The 21,783-nt window shown below is 36.7% G+C and overlaps 2 protein-coding genes and 2 long non-coding RNA genes across 4 annotated transcripts; 2 read left to right on the forward strand and 2 right to left on the reverse strand.

The window, feature by feature from the left end:
• Positions 1–476: 476 nt before the first annotated feature.
• Positions 477–1,530, reverse strand: SGR9 (RING/U-box superfamily protein). The gene has a single exon (XM_079058293.1). The coding sequence runs from the start codon at positions 1,420–1,422 to the stop codon at positions 583–585; it is 840 nt and encodes a 279-aa protein (XP_078914419.1). The 5' UTR covers positions 1,423–1,530; the 3' UTR covers positions 477–582.
• Positions 1,531–2,829: 1,299 nt separating this feature from the next.
• LOC145118587 (Pentatricopeptide repeat (PPR) superfamily protein) lies at positions 2,830–4,976 on the reverse strand. Its single transcript, XM_079054283.1, has one exon. The coding sequence runs from the start codon at positions 4,859–4,861 to the stop codon at positions 2,846–2,848; it is 2,016 nt and encodes a 671-aa protein (XP_078910409.1). The 5' UTR covers positions 4,862–4,976; the 3' UTR covers positions 2,830–2,845.
• Positions 4,977–11,640: 6,664 nt separating this feature from the next.
• Positions 11,641–12,405, forward strand: LOC145118574 (uncharacterized). Its single transcript, XR_013713363.1, has 3 exons — positions 11,641–11,918; positions 12,034–12,112; positions 12,201–12,405. It is a non-coding gene; the product is annotated as an uncharacterized LOC145118574 (long non-coding RNA).
• Positions 12,406–12,507: 102 nt separating this feature from the next.
• LOC145119257 (uncharacterized) lies at positions 12,508–13,158 on the forward strand. The gene is made up of 3 exons (XR_013713760.1): positions 12,508–12,606; positions 12,705–12,778; positions 12,961–13,158. It is a non-coding gene; the product is annotated as an uncharacterized LOC145119257 (long non-coding RNA).
• The last annotated feature ends 8,625 nt before the right edge of the window (positions 13,159–21,783 follow it).

The following is a 21,783-nucleotide window of genomic DNA, read 5'->3' on the forward strand; positions in this document are numbered from 1 at the left end:
CCAATCAACATACTCGATCACCATTGTGCATTAAAATCTCTACAAGTACCACATATATATTGATAATGATATTCAATCATCACCCATCCCCTACCCTTTAAATTATACAAAATTTGTGGATATTAAAGAACTATAAGACCCCTTCTTAGAATGTTGTTTTTCTCTTTTTCCTTATTAATTTTAATTTGAGGTCGGCGTGGATAAAATCTTATGTGTATAAAGTTTCTTTAAATATTTCACAAAAAAAAGTCAGATGACCATTTTATCCTTAAATTTTAATTGTTTGTCACACAATACTAATCGAGTTAACAACATTCATCAATTTTAACGTTAAGAAGAAAAATAGGGTTAACGTCTTAATACATGTTTCTTGACTTAATCTATTAAGTCAAGATGTCCATATTAAATATAATACAGTTGTTCAGACGAAATACTTAACTCATTAAGCTCTTAAATATTAAAAAAAAAACAATCAATTAACAAAATCAACGAGTAGTATTATGCTTAACATGCAACACATTGTTAGATGTCTAAGGAAGAAAATTTTAAATTTATAATTCTTAATTTTCATATAAAAAAAATCTAATAATAACCATCACTTATTTTCACAAGAACCGCCCACTGCCGCTCAAGCTCGCCGTATACATCATCAGTCGGCAGCTGATGGCGGCAGCAAGGACACGTGTTCCTCTTAATCAACCATGGCAATATACACATCCAATGAAACCGATGTTCACAAGGCAATTCACACACATCTCTCCCTTCCCTCATCTCTTCTTTACACACAACACACTCTTTTCCTCCTTGCTCCACCTCCACCGACGGCAGTGCCACAACTGCCGTCACAGACGCCGCCACCTCTCTCCCTTCCTTCCCATCTCCACCACCGCCCATCACCTCCACAAACTTCCGGCACCTTGTCACCACTTCAACATATTTCCTCAACGTTTCACTGTTGGAGAACCCAATGCCGGAGAGAGTCAACATGGTGGTGGAGACATAACCGGAAAGCGACTCCCGCCACTTTTCCGGCGATAATGTCTTGAGTGATTCCGGATCATGTTGATGGAGTTCACATAGAAGGAGTAACAGTAGAACAGAGTCAAGGTCACGGTGGTTGACGTTGACCACGGTGGTGTTGTATGGTGGTGATCCGGCAGTTTTGGGGTGGAGGAAGTGGGAGAGGTGGGAGAGGATTGATAAGAGGTGGCGGGAAATGAGGAGGGATTTTTGATTGAGGGAGAGGGTGTGGAGGTGGTGGAGGGAAAGGGAGAAGAGGGTGTGAGAGGAGAGGAGGGAGGAGAGACGGCGGTGGTGGAGGTGGAAGAGGGCGGAGATGGTGGTGGTCAGGGAGGAGATTTGTGGCGGGGTGAGGGTGGAGAGTGCTGCCATGATTGTACTTCCGGTGGGCTTCTCTTCCATTACGGGATCATGTGCCAAAAGAAGAAAAAGAGATAAGGGGTTTTATTCAAGTAGTTACGTGTGTGGGGAAGAGTGTTTGTTAAATTTATGGTGGGCTCTAATTGATTAGTTCTATAAAAAAAAAATCTAGAATTTTAGTGAATTAGGATCATTTGTTGTCTTGCATTACAAACTTGTGTTCTACGCATTAAAACATATACTATAGAGCAACTAATGTAAGTATATGTAATGATCTGTCATTGGATACCATTTTGCATTAAAAGTAAGGTTTCATTATTTGTGAAAAGTAAAAGAGGTGAAATAATAATATGTACTGATATAGTACACCAATATGCTTTTGAGAATTTGGTGGGAGTATTTTAATGAGTTTTGCGTGTTAAGTGATCCTATATGTGGTCATAAATTCATAAATTTACTCCATGTTCATGTGAAAGTTTTACATGAAACTGTTAAAATGAAATTTTGATTTATATGTGTACGAAATGTTATTCTTGGAGGAATTTTCGAATGTCGTATAAAATCATTAATTGAACGATCACATAAAGGTAATTATGTACTCGAGATGTGAAGTCGTTACAAGAACCTCAAATAAAGATCAAAATTGCAAAACAAAAATGGGATTCAATTTGCAAAAATCATCAATACTCAGGACCAAATTTGTAATTTACTCTATATTTAATGATCCAAATGAACATAACCATGTAATTCTTTTAGATATACTACATACATTGATACATATATGTTTGTGTGTGTGTAAAGGAGGAGGACTTTTAAGCGTGTGAAGTGATGGAGTAGAATGGAAGGGAGTGGCTGGAAATGTTGGAATTTTGTCGACAAGTGTGTGTCTAAAAGTAGCATGTTTGGCAATTGGCAATGTATGTTCTTTTCATTCTCTTATTTTACTAATAAAACAATCACAAGTGAATAAAATACAATTTGGCCCATGCATACATCCTCTTGTCCCTACATTAAAAGCATTAATAATGGATAAATGTTGTAAACTAGTGACAACTTATATGGGAATATGTGTGATTGTTAGTTGAAAATTTACTAAATTATGCATCGGTATTTGCAACCTACACATCCCAAAAAATCATGTGTGATTCTAAATTTTAATATTTTGGGTTGCAAAATCAATAACTACACCTAAATGCAAGAAATAACAATGCATTTTTTATTTTATTTTTCCTTATTATAACGTTGTACATTTATTTTTTCTTGCTTTTCAAATAATTTTTATAGCAATAAGTAACCTCTTGATAATGATTTGAATTATGATGACATGTCACTTTCCACATACATGGTTATTTGTATAAAACACTTAACTTTTTTACCATTTTTATGATGACAAGATCATGATATAACTTAACTCCATAAGGTAACACAATATATATATAATAGCAAAAATATGAAAACTTTCCCTCTATACTATGATCGAATGATTTAATTCCAAGCAACAATCACCTTCCTCATAAAAATATTCACTTACACCATACTTATCTTCTCTCATCAAGTTAAATAATCCATCCAAAATCGCATATATTTCATCACTTCTTTCATTTGATAAATCTTTAGCTATAAAACTTTGCATGCCACCTGGCGTTTCTATCCAACTACAACCCGCAATCTTTTTCAACCCAAATTTATTTAACATCACCCTAACATTTTCAGCCTCTTCAAATCTCCCAGCTTGTGAATATAAATTTGCCATTATTATATAATTTCCAGTATTTTCAGGCTCAATGTCAAACAAATAATCAAAAGCAAATTTCCCAATTTCAACATCACCACAAACTGAAGCCCCATGAAGCAATGCACCCCAAACTTTTTCACTACCTTCAAAAGGCATTTTCTTTATAAACTCCACAGCTTCATATAGCTTCAAAGCCCTAGTTAAAACACCTACTATACATGCATAATGCTCCATGGATGGATGAATATTGTATTTAGGTAACATGCTTTCAAATACCCTAAAAGCTTCATTTACATATCCAGAATGAGCACAAGCTGATAATACAGATGTGAATGTCACAGGATCTGGATATATACCTTCTTTTATCATTTGATTGAATAAATCAAGTGTTGAGTTTACATCTCCATGTGAAGAATATGCTGAGATTATTGATGTCCATATGATTACACTTCTCTTTTCTGATTGGTTAAAAGCTATGTGGGCCCCATTGAGAAAACCTAATTTAGCATAGGTGTCGATAATCCCTGTTGCTACATAGATGTTTGTGTCATAACTGTTTCTGATTGCGTATGCGTGTGTCTCTTTTGATCCTTTTAGATTTGATAAATGTGAAAGTGTAGGAAAAATGTTTGAGAGTGTTACAGTGTTTGGTTTGAAACTGTTTTCTTGCATCTCATGGAGTAAATCGATTACCTTTTCATACAAATTGTTCTGAAAATGACCTGAGATCATAGCATTCCATGTACTCAAACCTGGTGTTTTCATTTCCCTGAAAAGCTTCATGGCTTTGTCTACAAAGCCATGTAGCATGTACCCTGATATTATAGAGCCATAGCTGATTTCATCTTTCTCAGACATTTCATCGAACAGTTGGTGAGCGTAATCCAAACTGCCACATTTGGCGTACATTGTGATGAACGCATTGCAAACTGGAAGATCCGTTTGAATTTGATTGTCTATCACAAATTTATGAACTTTCATACCTAAATTTAGATCATTCGACTGTGCACATGCTTGCAGGATGCTGATTACTGTGAACTCATTTGGTGTTATGTCTTCCAAGTTTAAAATCTTTGAATATAATTCTTTGCATTTTTCGTAGAATCCTCCTTGTGAATACCCTGCCATCATTGAATTCCAGGACACGAGATCTTTATCGGGCGCAAGATCAAACAAAGTTCTTGCTGTATCAATCTCATCACACCTACAGTAGAAAGTTATCAAAGCATTTACCACAAAGATATCGGAATCTAACCCGTTCCGGATGATATAACAGTGAAATGTTTTAGCGAAGCTTGATTCATAACCCAACGAGGACAAAGCCTTTGACACACATGTAACAGTGTAATTATCTGGTTTTACAGACATCGAAGAGGCAGATAAGAAACTCCGGAAAAGCTTCAGTGTATCTGGGTGCTTGTTGTTCATTGAGTAGCCCATGAGCAATGCGTTCCAAGAGAAAGTGTTCTTGTTGGGAATTTGGTCGAACACCTTGTGGGCTTCGAAAAGGTTGTTGGTTTTAGAGTAAAAAGTGATGAGTTTTGAAGCCAAGAAGTTGTCGAGGGTGACGGAGGAGAGAATGAGTTTGCCATGGAGTAGCTTAGCTTGGCGGATGAGACGGTGGTTGGTGCAGTGTTGGATGAGGCGGCCGTATGCTGCGTAGTTGAGTCCATTGGGGAGGTGGTGTTGAATGATTTGCGGAGTGGCGGGTGGAATTTGAATTTGCAGAAATTTTGTGAATCTCATTAGTTTGGGCCTATGCTCCCATCAAGTTTCTGAAAATATAAAGATGAAAAATAATGAAATTTAAAATCACAACTTTAAATGAAACCCTAGGGGTCGTTTGATTTCAATCTGACTGAGTTAAGTCAGTGTTTTTTCTCTGATTCGGGCAGCCCAATTTGTTTGATTTGCATGTTTAAAGGTCTGACCAAATTATTTTTCTTCTTACCAGATTTAGTGAAAAAAAATTAGTTGACTGAGAACTTCACATCTTTACCCTTTGCATCGATCTTCTGTGGCCTTTGAACAAGCGATATTCCATCCAAATCCTCATCATCTCAGCGACGACAAGCAATATTCGGCCTTTGACCTCGCCGCCATCATCCAGCCTCGTCGCCGCTTCCGTCCTCCATCCTCGTCGCCATTGCTATCCTCCAAATCGATGGTAAGCTGCTGATTTCTCATCTCTAAAATTGATTCCATCTTCATCGATTCTATCCTCTTCACGCATCTGATTACTTCACGCCTCCATCTGGTCGATGTTGTGCAACCTCTATCACCTTTCCCTTCTTCCACCAATTTCTCCTGCAAACCCTCATCATCGATTTCCCCCATCTACTGATAAAATCTTCTTTTAGTCTGGTAATTTTTTTTTTGCAATATGCAGGATCTTAGATTACAATTATGGTGAAATTCTGATAAATTTTAAGTTTATGAACTTGTCTTCATTCATTTGTACATGAAAAGTGTTAATCAAAAGATTTGGTGAAGATCAAATTCAATCATTCAGCCGATATCAAAAGGATTTACGGTTGAATTTGAATTAATTTAGCTTAAAATTAAGAATCATATTGTTTTTCCTTTACACAGTAGACTTCATAGTTCCTTTAGCATCACCGGTTCTAAACATTTGCTTTCAGTAGCTTATATTTGATTTGTACTTTTTATTTGTTTGTTTAAACCCAAAAAATGATTGTTTTGTTTGGCTTTTGTTTTAGCTTTAGGAAAAAACTTAACCACTTATCTAAGGCATGGACCTATATAGAATCACAAAGTTTTGCTATTAGTTATAGATTTGTTTTCACATAAACCTGTCCATTTATTGCTCACTTTCGATGACAAACAATGTATTTAGAGCAGCAATGAGTTTTGAATATAATGTCTACAAATGAATTAATTCTTGGTGTTTGTTTTTCAGGCTGGGGATTTATATACCTGATGAGAAAAGTCATTATGTTCATTACTTGTTTTTTCTACTTGAATGTTGATGATCATAATGTCTTTAGGTAATTAAGGATATCATTTAATTTTTTAAAAGTGTCTAAAGATATTGAAATAAGGTTTTTAGCTTCTATCTTCCCAAAATTCTATATTTATTACACTTTAAGAGAATGAGTTTCCTTTTTGAATTGCTTGTGAAGGGTAAAATGATCATTTTTCATTAGTCAGCACATTCAGTCATATGTGTGTTAGATGCAATTTGTACACCTTTTTGCACACCTTTTAGTCCCATTTCATGCATCTATTTAGCATAATTGTTCTTCCTTTTTCTTGCATTTCATCATATTCATGTTAGTCTCTAGAACAACCTTATTTGCACACTTTCATGTCTTTTTCAGGTAAACCGGAGCTTGGAATGCGCTTTGGGAGGTGCCGGGAAGCATTGGTGAAGATTTCGGGATGATCGGGCGAAGAACGAAAAAGTTGAAAAAAATCAAGTTTGGATTCGGAGTCAGAGGGGTACACGGGGCGTGTTGGATTTACACTGAAAAGTGAGCACGGGACGTGTTTGACCAAGAAGAAGCTGTTGACCATGTTGAACACGACTCGTGTCAGTTTAGTGCAAATCAACACGGGCCGTGTTGACTGCTGAACACGACCCGTGTCAGTTTAGCCTATTTTAATACGGGTCGTGTTCGACCCAAAAACTGCCTTTTGACAGTTTTTCCTATTTTTCATATTACGGGAATTGGGTCATTTTTTACAAAAACAGAACATACCAGAGCACTTTTGGAGAGGAGAATTCAAGGGTTTTAGCAAGGGTTTGTCCGTTAATCATTGGGAAACATTTTAATTTCTTCTTTGTAAGCACTTTAGCACTTAATTTCATCTTTTAAACTTGTTAATCTTGTTCTAGCCATGTGTGGCTAGAACCCTAACTTCTCCAATTTCATGTCTTGACTTTTTGGTTGTGAATCAAATCATATGACCTGATGTTTGTGTTTAATTTCTATCTAGTGAAACTGATTTTATGTCAATCGAATGTTTGATTTTAATAATGATTCTTATTGGCCATTTGAATTAGGGTTAGGTCATTCAAGTTATTCATTTTGCAAAATCCGTAATTGCTTTGTGAATTGAACTAAGTAACAAGCATTAAATTGATTTCTTATGAATGAATTTAGTGTAAATCTTTTCACACATTCTTCCGCTCCCGAGCTTGTGAGGAGTATTGGGTATTGTTGGGAACATTCACAATAAGCTTAATGCAATCTTTTAATCTAATTCTAAGAGCTTGTTTAGATTAGGTTAGTAAGGTTAGGATTAATCAAAGAGCTTGTTTTGATTGATTAATATGGTGAATGGAAAGTGTTAGAGCTTGTTAACACTTTCAAGTACCAACTTAGATAGAATGAAACAAATGTCTTGTCATCTTTGATTCACATTGCTGGATTGTCATACATGAAGTTGGAGTCCTTACAAAAATCTGAACTTAATTCATTCGTTTAGCTGTTTACTCGTGTTTTAAATTTGTTTGTTTAATCATTGCATTCAAAACCCCCCTCTTAATCTTTTGTGAACAAATACCTTACGCAAAACAGGTATAGACTGATTGTCCCGTGTCTCTGTGGATCGACCCTACTTGCCTTGTACTACCTTTCTAGTGCAATATAGTGGGATTATTTTGGAGTATATCGTACCCCTTTATTTTTTGGGTTTGACACGCCTAACAATGTACAAGCAAACAACATGATTTCTTATTCAGTCATGATTTCTTACCCAGACAGAAATTTCTCAGTCAGCAACTATCAAATGGGACCTTAGAGAAAGTAAAAGAATATATGAGTACTTACTATTTTCGTGCACTTTAATCCAAATTTATAAACAATTGATACATATTATTAGTTTTAAAATCTATAACTTTGGTCTTAATAGTTGATACTGATAGTTAGAATATTAATGTTAAGTCGTGGTAAATAACAATTTTATTCTTACTTTGTCTTGTTTATATGCCTTCATTTTTTCTCTATCTTTTTATTAGAACCGTTTGTTTTTTAATATTTTTCTCACTACACGTCTAAAATGATTATGCACGACCACCTAAGATAGTCGTCTACCAACACAACCAACTAAAAATGTCACCACCACCACCGCATTCAAATATCTATCTTAAAATCAAAACCAAATTTAAATTACTAACTTTAATCTAACCGTTTTTGAGAATTAATTTCTGCCAATTAAATTCATGTTTCATAATCATTCTCCGAAAATGCTAATGAATGCTAAGGTTGGACGGTGTGGTCTTAAGCAGATTATGCGGTTTGGTCCAGAAACACCTCATTTTAATTGTGGTTTAGGCTAAAAAATGAGAAATTAAATACCCTTCTACTTTTTGTTCCTACAAATCTTCCTACCTAATTAAATATATATATATATATATATATATATATATATATAACATTTAATACCCATTTAATGATATTTTAATATACTACTATGACACATGTCATCATTTAATTGGATAGGAGGATTTGTAGGAACAAAAGTAGGAGAATATTTAATTTCTCTAAAAAAATATATGGTGTGGGTACCATATCCCACATTCTCTCTCTTGTTTCTATTGACCAATCGTGAGTTTCGCTTTTGTTTTAGTTTATATTAAATTATATATACTAAAAAGTTAATATATATATATATATATATATATATATATATTAAAGTTTATGGTTTTTAATTTTCTTAAAAAAATATAATATTTGTATAAAATATATTTTAAAAAAAAAATAAAAAGGTAAAAAGAAATGAAAAGTGACTATTTCTTGGGTTTTGAAGATCGAAGGAGAGGAGGAAAAATAAAGTCACAATGACATGACGTGACACAAGAAAAGTGAAATGTGAAAGGTATATACACTCGTGGGTCTATGGGGCAAGAATGAACTCAATAATCGATCTTTATTTCAAATTCTTGGTACCAAAGTCGATTGAAATTCTTAGCACAATATTAACGACCAATCTTAATTTAAGGTTGCAATCCAACACATTAATGATGGAAAAAGACAGTGGAAGTGGAAGAGGGCCAAACATGACGAGGAAAGAGGAGGGAGGTCGTAGCCGGTCTTAAAGCGATAGGAGAGGAAGAAGTGGACGAAGGATATATAGGGGTAACGATGCTATTATGGGTACGAGCACGAGCACGAACATCATCATCGGAGTTTCATGCGAAAGGAAAGGGGGTTGGGGGATCCCATATTGGCATCGACATCAGAGAGAAAGTTGGTAGTGTAGTTTTTTTTTAGGGTGGGATTACTCCTGAATTTTTGATTCTTCCTGAGGTACTTGGGTGAGATGGTGGTGATGTCATAGTGTCATGGCATATGTGAGGCAGTAGTGGTGGCTCGTGTGTAGTGACTATCAGGAAACCAATAGAAGGTGGGGCAAAGAGGTGGCGGTAATAGAAGAGAAAGATAAGAAGATTAAAGGAGTAGAAGTGGTGACATATGATGGAGGTGATGGTAGTGACGATAACAGAGGCGACACATATGGGTGGCATTGGATTTGTCGGAAGCGGATGAGGACATTTTCTAAGGCGTTTGGGGAGAATAGTGATGAGTGCTACTAGATTTAGGGCTTTTTATTTCGGTTTTCTTACCATTTTTTGAAAATGGTCCCTGAAGTTTATAAATTTTATTAAATTTGGTCCAAGGACAAAAATGTCTTTTTACATTAGGAGTAATTAGAAAATTCTAACGATGTTAGGCAAAAAGACCAACTGTGATGCATTTGGAAACTATGAGGACCATTCATATTTCATACCAATTTCTTAAAAATTTGAACCAAAAATGCAAATGAGTGCCAACCATGAGGACCAAAATGTAAATAACTCTTTTACTTAGAATGACAAATTTACATACATTCTATAGAATACTCTACCCTTAAACTACTCATTTTGTTGCAACAAACCCTTAATACCTCGTTGGAGATTTTTCCACCAACAATACAAGTTCTTTGGTATAATTAACTCTTTTTTACAACCCATTACAAAAAATGGAGTAAGGGGGTGTTTGGATTATCTTATTAGCTTATTTGTGGTGGGAATAAGCAATAAGCAAGGGGGGAGATGCTTATTAAAATTAGCTTATTTAGCTTATTTCTAACACAATAAGCTGATTTTTAAGGATTTTATCCAAACACTTAAACTTAGCTTATTGTGGTGGGAATAAGCAATAAGCAATAAACATCCTCTTTTTTTCCTATCCAAACACCCTTAATTACATAAAATCGTTCCCGTAAATCCAAAATAAAGCAGATTTAATCACGAGATTCATTATTTGTAGACATGAGCACTATTTCAAACATTTGTATTAATAATTTGGTCCCTTGCCTCAATAGTCGTTACATACCCATTAAAAGAAATATAATAAAAAGATTTGAAGTTTAAATATAATTAAGGAAATAAGACAATATTATTGAATGAGGGGAATTTAATTATATAACCACCCCCCTCCCCACCAAAAAATAAATAAATAAATAAATTTTAGTAAATTAAAATGTAATAAGGGGTTGATAAAATTGACCAAAAAGCTATCAACTCCAATGGAGGTGAATACAATATTATAAACCTTTGAAAAAAATATGCGGAGCAAAGATCAAAGTAAAAGGGTATCCCAAACCGATGGGTTCGGTTTCTCAGTTTTCAAAACTCGGTTTCGAGTTTAACCCAAACTCGTTCAAAAGTTTAACTTATTAAGAACTGAGAAGCTTGTTTTGCTTATATAACAGATGTATATGAGCTATGTTTCATGTTACGGCTGATGTGAGACAATTTTAGAATTTTAAAAAACAAGTTGAAAAACTTATAAACAAAATAAAGTACACCCGCGAAAGGGCCAAGATTCGAAATAGGGATCTCAAAGTTAAAAGTTCATGGCTTTGTTATTTGGACAACTCAATATTTATGTTTAATTTTCACAAAATCATAATATAATAGGTATAATCCGTATAAAGCTATATAAAAGGAGCTACGAAAATAAAATAAAATAAATGTTTGAAAAAAGATTTGAACTTGCAACCTCTAAAAACACCCCCTAATGCCTTAATCACCTAAACCAACTACAACTTATGTTATTATCTTACTAAACATATTAATATTATGTATATATACACTACATAAAATAAATTTTTTCTAAAAGAATTACTGTACTGAATCTTTTTTTGAGGGGTATCCCGGGATACCCCAGGATCTATTGTGGATCCGCCCCTACCTCTCATAGCACTACAAGAATAAGAATCTATAGGGACGACATTTGTCGTCGCTATTGGCTACCTATAGGGACAACATCTCGTTGCCATAGATTTGACGATTTTTTTTTACTTTTGAGGCTACAGCGACGACTTCTCGACTCAGTGTGTTAAGCGGGAAAGGATGTGTGTTTAGCGCGCCCTTCACGGAAATAAAGCTCGGACGTGGATAGCTATAGGGACGACTTGTCGTCCCCATAGCTTTCTATGCCCAACATTAGGAGAGCATCCCCTTCGTTTCATTCATGCACGCTCAATCATCAGTCTCTCTCTCTCTCTCTCTCTCTCTCGATCGATCGATCGATAATTCACCCCTGGCGACTTCCTCACCTCCCACTCCTGGCAAATCTTCTTACTAACTCTCGATCCTCATGTTAGTTGCTGAAGACCACCGACGATTAGCTTCAACGCCGACGATTCTAAGTACCAGCTTCATTTTCACCTCCTGTTACAAATTCTAAAGAATACAAGCCCCACTCCGGCGACCTAGGTTAGTGTTCAATTATTGGGAGCCTCTTCATTTCATCCTCTACAAATCAGGCTTTCAGACTTGGGAGTACATGTATTCTCCTTTCATTTCAGACATTCGTAATGATTCTGTAAACGTGGAACAGTTGTGAGTTTACATTTAATTCAAATGAAGAGTATGCCTTTTGATTTTATGTTTTTGTTTACAGGTACTCTGATTTTATAGTCAATGAAGTGGATTTGGATGGAAATGTTGTTCATTTGACTTCCTTAGATGCACCAATGGAGGTCTGTTACCATCTCTTATCATCTAATTCACAATCATATCCATTCATCCTTACATCTGAGTTTAACGATCTACATTTTTTTGATTCAGACAGCAGAGGAACATGAATCAAAGACTACAAATCAACCAAATGGTAACCATTTTAGTGAAATTGAATCGTTTAGAGCCCTAGTTGGTGACTCTGATGCCAACTCCCTGAAGGAGTTTATAGATAAGATAAATTCAAATGATGAAGATGGAGTTATAGTTACCAATACCTCCATTGTTCTTTCTCCAAGTTCTGATAAAGTTCATCGAACAGTAGGAATCTCTTTTATCAATGTTTCTTTTCATCAATTATAGCTAATCAATAGTATGTGTATGTGTAATTTACTAATAATTTGCTCCCTTTAGGCATTTCATAATTTTTTTTAAAGAGAAACTCAAGTTCTTGGTTACAGACACTGTAGATGGACCTGAATCCTCATCAAAATGCATACTTACATGTCTGCTTCAGGTTCTTTTGTTGATATCATTTTTCTTTCATTATTAGTAAAGATACTTCGCATGTAATCAGCAGTTAACAAGAATTATGTTACTCTGATTGTATTGTAGATCCAGTCTCTTGTGTGTTTGCAACCACCACTCGTGACCATCCTATTCATCTTTGGGATACTAGCACAGGACAGGTGCTTCATCATATTCTTTAATCTTAATATTTAACTAAATGCCCCTAATTGAATATAGCATGTGCTTTGGTCTTGATTTATATCATTGAATCTTTATATTAGTCATTATTATTATTCATGTCATGGATAATAATTGTGGTATTAATTTATTAACACTTGATTGATTCAACATAGAATTACAGCTACGTTGCACATATCGAGCATATGATGCCATGGATGAAATAACTACTGCCTTCTCAATTGGTTTCAACCACTCAGGAACAAAGTAAGCTTATATTATTTTGAAGGACTACAACACATTTTCTTTCATCTTTATTTTATTTGTCTCTTATAGAACCCTACATTCCTTTCTTTCTGTTACAACATTGTACTTAAAAAAATCCACAATGCCATAATTGGTCAGACTTTTCAAAGTACAATTTCTTCATAAGAAAAAGAAATGAATGAAAGTATGTTGCTATATAAATATTAACTTATTTGATTCAGGATATGTAACATCCCAAATTTTCGAGTCCAAAAATTTCATTTCAATTAACTGATTATAAAAGCATTCATAAGAAAACCACATAAATATATCATGTCTGAAAACTCAAGTCATTAAACAGCATCATGTCAGAGTAAAATCCCAGAATATCTCCAGTGCGGAAATCAATGCGAGTGTGTATGATGTGCTACTACCGCGCCGACTCCTTCCCCTTCGCTGATGAGGTACCTGAAACCAAAACTATAAACTGTAAGCACGAAGCTTAGTGAGTTCCCCCATCGTACCACATACCATACAATCATATATCGTACATACTGCCGGGCAATTCTGGGGTGCCGACCTACCCGGTACGACCATTCTGGGGTGCCGACCTACCCGTGTCAAGCTATTCTGGGGTGCTGTGACAACCGTCAATTTTGGCCAAGTCAAAGTCAACTAAAGTCAACAAGTCAAACCGGTCAACTCATCTAACCCTTGTATATTAGGGTTTCCATTATGTTTCTTATTGAACAACTCGCAATCTTAATACAAAGTATCACTTAGAGTTTTCACGTGTTCGGAAATTCTAAACCCTAATCAGGGCAAGTGATGAAACTACTCGATAAAACATTATTCCATACCCCTCGAGAGTGTATAACATTCATAACAAGACTTAACGAGGTTTACAAACCTTGCGTTACAAAGCCAAACACTCAAAAAGGTCACAAAAGAAATCTCTCCCAATCTCTTTCACTCTATCTCTCTCTATTAAAAATCTCTCCCAAATCTCTCTCTATATGAGAAATCTCTCCAAGAATGTGAAATCTCTCTCACATCTCACTTTATATGAGAAATCTCTCCAAGAATGTGAAATATCTCTCAAATCTCTCTCTGTATGAGAAATCTCTCCAAGAATGTGAAATCTCTCCCAAATCTCTCTCAAAAAGTTCCTTTAACTTTTTATAATCATTTCGGGCATCCCGACACTTAACTTGGTGAAAAACGGCGCAAAACGGGAAGAATTCTTGAAAAATAGTCTGAACAAACCGAAACCCTCCTTTAAGGACCGAAGCCTCTCGGAGCGAAAGTGCTTAGAACCGAACTGAGTCGGACCAAACCCGAAGCTTACATAGAACCGAACCTCCTAGACCGAAACCCTTCTAAACCGAAGCCGAACCTCGGAGGACCGAAGGTCCCTTCGGACCGAACATCCCTTTCGCTTCCAACTGTTTCCGGTTCGCTTCCAGCACTTCGGGTCCCTCCATTTCGGACCGAAAGCAAGGCTCGGGTCTTCATATCTCAGACCGAGGGCGAAGTTCGGGTCTGACCCTCTTAGCACCGAACCTCCGGCCCAATCCAAGAAGCTTCGCAGGAAGCCTTTTTCCACCCGGTTTTCGACCACGACTTCGTTTTAAGCCCGTTTTCGATGATTTTCGCATGGGATTTTCGTATAAATCCATATTTTAATATTTCTAAACTTCCAAGATATAAATTAAGCACATTGTTAGGGAAATCTTTATTTAAGAATAAAGATCTAGTGGGTGGGATATTTAAGTGGAGTGTTGACTTATCCTTTGGGCAAGGACACAAGTTACCTCCCATACCCACTCCATGACCATCCCTAGTCACTATTCACATCAGCCATTATCCACTCTTTGTACCTTTTATCTTTCCCCACAAGTTTCCTTGAACACACACACATACAATTAACCCATACCACCCTCATTCCCTAGAATCACCAACACTTCATCAAAAAGCAAAAACACTTTTCTCTCTCACATCTCTTCAAATTTTCGAGATTCCTCCAGGAGTTCTTGAGTTCTCATCCACCTTGGTAAGTAAATCTCTTCCGACACTTGATTTCCTTACATTTCTTCACTCAAATCACGAGTTCCTTACACAAATATCGTCATATTTGTTGTTAGATCTTCGAATCTTCAAGCATCATCTAAGTGTTCTTGAGTTGAACACTTCTTTTCTTCATCATCCATCTACTGAAATCACTCAAGGTGAGTTCATACCCCTACATTTTCATGTTTTCTTCAGTTTTCAGGGGGGGGGGGGAATACAAGTTAAAATACCAAAAACTTAACTAAACTCAAACAACAGCTTTCATCAGAAAAGTTGAGTCTTATTCACGGACTGTTTTGACTAACTTAAACTTAATATCTTTCAAAACTGTATAATATGCAAATAGTTCAGGTTCATACCTTTAAAATAACTACTTGCACATCTCCATACGATTTTTTCTACAAATTATGGTGATTTTTACAAAACTGCCTATCATTTCAGAAACAAACTCGGACCAGTCTGTGAATATGAACATTTTAACATAAGTTAAAGAATTCTAAAAATCATAATAAAAATTATGAATAAACTAGACACACTTTGTGAACTCTCAGAATTTACGGATTCAGTTTTCGACTTCGTATGAATTTTATATGATTTCTCTAAAACAGTGCTGAAAGGTTAAAAACTAGTTAACAGCTTATAACTTTCATAACACTTTGTAGTATGTTGAGCAAAGTGTATAACCATAAGTTCTAAATATTGAATGTATTTTCTTGTTAGTTTATCATCATAAACTGAAATTTAGTCATTCATGATAAGGTTTAGTCATTCATTTCGAATACATATAATAAACTTCAATAAACATAGTTTATGGATTTTTACTTCATGAAAAAGGTTTTACTCTCAAAACAAATGGATTTTTCATATCCTACGTGATAAACTATAATAGTAATAGTTTAAGGATTTCATATCACTAATTTATTCAGAAAAAGTGATTTTTCTTCCTCCACGGAAGAGGTTTTAATATCAAACTATGTGTAAACTAGTTAACTTAGGTTGTGAGGCAATTCTCTCCCCGTACGTTCGAGTACGGGATCCCAATTCCTGTAAGTTATAACCAGAGTCTCTTGTAGGGAGAGCGTGATAATTGTGTATAGATCTATATTGGGTTTGACACCCCACACCTTGCTGCTAGCTACAGTGGGACCTGCAGGTCTACGGGTGACAAGAGTCATAGTATCTTAACGTCTGAAAAACGTTGTGCATGTTATTTCTCGTCATAGTATGGTTATAGCGACTCACATAGGTAGTTAACAATCTTTCAAGTTTACATGGAAAATTTTACTTTGAAAAGGGGTTTACTTCTAAATCAAACGAGTTTATGTCGATTTAAACTTGCATGAATTACTTTAAGTATGGTAAAATACTTGGTTATTTTCGGTCCTGGGATTCAGGACTACCTAGCTTTAAAAAGGGTTTTATGCCGATTTAAAACCACTTTTATATCTTTAAGTATGGAAAATACTTGTTTATTTTCGGTCCTGGGATTTAGGACCACATAACGTTTATAAGGAAAATATAGAATTTTCTTTGGAATCATATCTCTGTTAAAACTATATTTCATCTAGAATTGTTAGACTTCAGCTATAATTGCTAAGTGTAGATGCTAGAGTTATATAAGAATCTAGTCATAATCGACTTAGAATTGGTGGGCCCGCCTTACTTCCTGTTCCTTGTTTGGTTGTGGACCTAGGGCAGACCCATTATATTTGACGGTTTATTTAACTTAAATTTTATATAACTTATATACACTGGGCGATTAGAAGGAATCTATGGGTCTTTCTAGGGTTCATTATCGCATAACATAGAAGCATTCATTTCACTTAATAAAGAAAATATTGGATTTTCTGGAAACATACTTTGTCGCTTTTACAAGGAAAATGGTTTCTTTCTCAAACAAAACTCTTATGAACTCACCAACTTAATTGTTGACACTTTTTCAAAACTACTTGTATTCTCAGGAAATCAGTGAAACAGGAAAACCAACAGCATTTTGAGGATGGGACGATAAATCGTCAAACAGTTCATTTTGTCATCATAATGTAATTGATTTGAAACATGTAAACATATACTTTGGTGTAACTTTTTCAATTATATTTATGATGGTTGTATTTACTTTGAGCACTATTATACTCGTTGTTGTGATACTATACATGAAGTCCTCCACCCCCGGACGTTTCCGCCATCCTTGGTTTGGGGGTGTGACAGATTGGTATCAGAGCATTGTTTATAGTGAACTAAGTATATCGAACCACATAAGATATAACTAAGCATACATCAGTTGGTCGTAAGAAGGACCTAGCTTGGACCAAATTACAAGATTTCACTTGGATATAGAACTACTAAAATACATGAGTTTATCAGATGTAGACTCTCGTTATGAACTGTTTTCAGAACACCATAAACAACCGAAATACGTTACAAATTGAACTAAGATAAACTTAGTTAGAAAACTCGCGACGTATAGCCATTCTAAAAACTCATTATCGCCTCACCTTTAAACATTTTGGTGGAAAGGTAGACCTATAGGGTGCGATCATACGAGCACTAATACATCGGATCCCAGCAAAACTCCTCAGCTAAGTGTGTTTGGACAAACATGATCCTAAGATGAGTAAAGCTTAACGCCTGTACGAAACCTACTTCTACCCACTACCATAACTCCGTCTCAGGAACGTTAGGAGAAACACTAAGAATAGTACAGCAATGTGCAAAAATTTATATATGTGAATATAAATCATAAGAATGCACTTGAGATAACTATCCCCACTCACGAAGTCGTTTTTCATCGTGAAACAGAGCTATGTCTTCACCAAGAGGCAACCAACCAACTAGCAAGGCGCCAACCCTGCAGATAGACTCTGCTACTTTTCAAGCTACAGTCACGGCAGCCGTGACAGCCGTCATGGCGCAACTCAATGCTAACAACGCCAGCAGAGATAGAAGCGGTACCGACAATATAAATCGTTGTAACAATCAGGAACACCGGCGGGTGTCTGCCAATGAAGGCGCCTCAGGCCACAAACCTACGAACAAGAAACAAGAGTTTTGGAACGAAAAGGAGTGTAATCTACCTCAAAATTTTGCTAGAAGACAGCAGTCCGTGGCTGCCCCCTGCCATTACAACGCCAGTCGCGACACATGCCTCGACACTAGCCACAAGGTCTGTCACCCCAGCACCGGTCAGACCCTATATGGGAACACTCCCAAAGTGTAACAAGTGTAACTTCCATCACAATGGGGCTTGTCGGGTGATGCACTATAAAAACTGCAACAAGAACGGACATACTGCCCGTTTCTGCAGGAACCAAACCCAGCACCTCCCTTCAATCACCAACACTAGGGTAGGCCCAGGATGCTACCTATGTGGTGAAACGGGACACTTCAAGAGAGACTGTCCAACCGAGAAGAATGACGGAGGAGCAGGAGGGGTGTGACAATTGAACCAGTGGAAGCCTATTAGGACTTTTGTAATGTTTCCAACGAAAAAAACGTTTAAGTACCATATGTTTGTAATGAATTTGGTATGCTTGCTAAAAATTTCCGTCTTTCTAAAAGTAGTTAAAATACTCTCTCGTTCAAATCAAATCAAAGACACTCATATATGACCTTAGGATCATTACCTGTAAGCTGTGATGACTTTGTGCATACATCGGGGCTAATTATAAATCAAAATACTAAAGACTTAAAGCAAATAATTCCATCCTGACTCCTGTTCCATGTCTAGTAGCGGGATTAGGGTGGAGCCACCCACTCGACGATTCCACCAATATCAAATTACATGCAACTTACATATACCGCTCGATCATAGAGTAACCTGTTCGGAAATCATGATATAGAGTATTATTACTAGCTATTAGAACACACTCACCATCAGTACTAGTAACATCAATACGAAGCAGTTGCAGTAATAATAACATCGAACAAACGAAACACACGATATTCTATCACTCCAACGAACATTTCGTGCGAATACAGCTTAACACATGTTTTACCTAAAAAGATAGTCGTCACTCGATTTCGATTGGTATAGTTCTCATCTTCCCGATTTAACGGCTACGAAAGGACCCTTCACCTAACACACCGAATATCGAAACCTTCGTCTCCCATAAACACATCCAACACGGACTTCCGGGTCATCTCTCGCTGTGAAACCCCAAAACACTCACCAGAGGAGTATTATACCTTCCGAAACCTTATCACAAGTATTTCCAGAAGACCCTTCGGGAATGTCACACATACAGCAGATAAGGTTCAAGCACAGAAGCTTGGGATGAATACGGTTAGTCTACCCCTACTACGTGTATACGCGAGGATAATGTATAATTAAGATTCTACAGACATTGGATGTGTGCTTCCGCTCTATTTCCTGTTCCTTGTCTGGTTGTGGACTTGGGGCAGAGTCACCCATCCAACTGTCTTGCCAACCTTAAGTACATACGACCTATATGCGCAAGTTAATGATAGATGGACCAGGTACGAGTCCTGCCACGAACTTCGGGACAAGGATACCCAGGAGGACGAGTGAACGTCCTATCATCCGAATAAGTCTAGTCGTGTAAACCGAACCCATATGTTCCCTACCGATCTAATCAAACGAGAAACACTAAAGCAAGCCCTATGCGGCGCTCCAAAGAGAAGTTATCACTTAGGACTTAGTACAAGTTCGAGAAAGGCTGAAAACATCTCGAGAACACGAAAAAACCCGAATAAGTCTTATCTTCTATATAAAAACACAGGGTTTATACTAGTGAATCTATGATGGCTAATGTAAACATTATGGTCATATATCATTAAGATTCTATGGACTTAGAATGTGTGATTCCGCCTCATTTCCTGTTCCTTGTTTGGTTGTGGGCTTAAAGCGGGGTCACCCATCCAAATGCCCTTGCAATCTTAATGATATACGACTAGTTTACACCAAGCGATTATAAAAGAACTGGTAGGACTTATAATGCAAATTTCGTCACAGTTTGTTGAAACATTCGTAATACTGGAACTCGCTAACTACATTATAAAAATATTCATAGTGGTAATACCAAGGATAAAACAGGGAGCATAAAGGCACACATAGAATACTCTATCATTCCAAAACAATAAACTCCTTCTAAATTGACTCAGCTCAAGTTACAATAAGAAATTCCAAGGTCGTCATGTGACAACAGGCGGGTTGTCCCTCACCATAATCAATTTCTTGTACTATACAAAGTTTCCCCCATCTTTCTTCCAAATTCTTAAAGTCCCAGTCGAAACACTAATTTCGGAACGAAATTCTTTCTAACGGGGGGATGATGTGACAACCGTCAATTTTGGCCAAGTCAAAGTCAACTAAAGTCAACAAGTCAAACCGGTCAACTCATCTAACCCTTGTATATTAGGGTTTCCATTATGTTTCTTATTGAACAACTCGCAATCTTAATACAAAGTATCACTTAGAGTTTTCACGTGTTCGAAAATTCTAAACCCTAATCAGGGCAAGTGATGAAACTACTCGATAAAACATTATTCCATACCCCTCGAGAGTGTATAAGATTCATAACAAGACTTAACGAGGTTTACAAACCTTGCGTTACAAAGCCAAACACTCAAAAAGGTCACAAAAGAAATCTCTCCCAATCTATTTCACTCTATCTCTCTCTATTAAAAATCTCTCCCAAATCTCTCTCTATATGAGAAATCTCTCCAAGAATGTGAAATCTCTCTCAAATCTCTCTCTATATGAGAAATCTCTCCAAGAATGTGAAATCTCTCTCAAATCTCTCTCTGTATGAGAAATCTCTCCAAGAATGTGAAATCTCTCCCAAATCTCTCTCAAAAAGTTCCTTTAACTTTTTATAATCATTTCGGGCATCCCGACACTTAACTTGGTGAAAAACGGCGCAAAACGGGAAGAATTCTTGAAAAATAGTCTGAACAAACCGAAACCCTCCTTTAAGGACCGAAGCCTCTCGGAGCGAAAGTGCTTAGAACCGAACTGAGTCGGACCAAACCCGAAGCTTACATAGAACCGAACCTCCTAGACCGAAACCCTTCTAAACCGAAGCCGAACCTCGGAGGACCGAAGGTCCCTTCGGACCGAACATCCCTTTCGCTTCCAACTGTTTCCGGTTCGCTTCCAGCACTTCGGGTCCCTCCATTTCGGACCGAAAGCAAGGCTCGGGTCTTCATATCTCGGACCGAGGGCGAAGTTCGGGTCTGACCCTCTTAGCACCGAACCTCCGGCCCAATCCAAGAAGCTTCGCAGGAAGCCTTTTTCCACCCGGTTTTCGACCACGACTTCGTTTTAAGCCCGTTTTCGATGATTTTCGCATGGGATTTTCGTATAAATCCATATTTTAATATTTCTAAACTTCCAAGATATAAATTAAGCACATTGTTAGGGAAATCTTTATTTAAGAATAAAGATCTAGTGGGTGGGATATTTAAGTGGAGTGTTGACTTATCCTTTGGGCAAGGACACAAGTTACCTCCCATACCCACTCCATGACCATCCCTAGTCACTATTCACATCAGCCATTATCCACTCTTTGTACCTTTTATCTTTCCCCACAAGTTTCCTTGAACACACACACATACAATTAACCCATACCACCCTCATTCCCTAGAATCACCAACACTTCATCAAAAAGCAAAAACACTTTTCTCTCTCACATCTCTTCAAATTTTCGAGATTCCTCCAGGAGTTCTTGAG

This window comes from Lactuca virosa, chromosome 6 (assembly GCF_052849685.1).
Source record: "Lactuca virosa cultivar CGN04683 chromosome 6, Lactuca_virosa_CGN04683_v6, whole genome shotgun sequence".
Taxonomy (NCBI): Eukaryota; Viridiplantae; Streptophyta; class Magnoliopsida; order Asterales; family Asteraceae; genus Lactuca; species Lactuca virosa.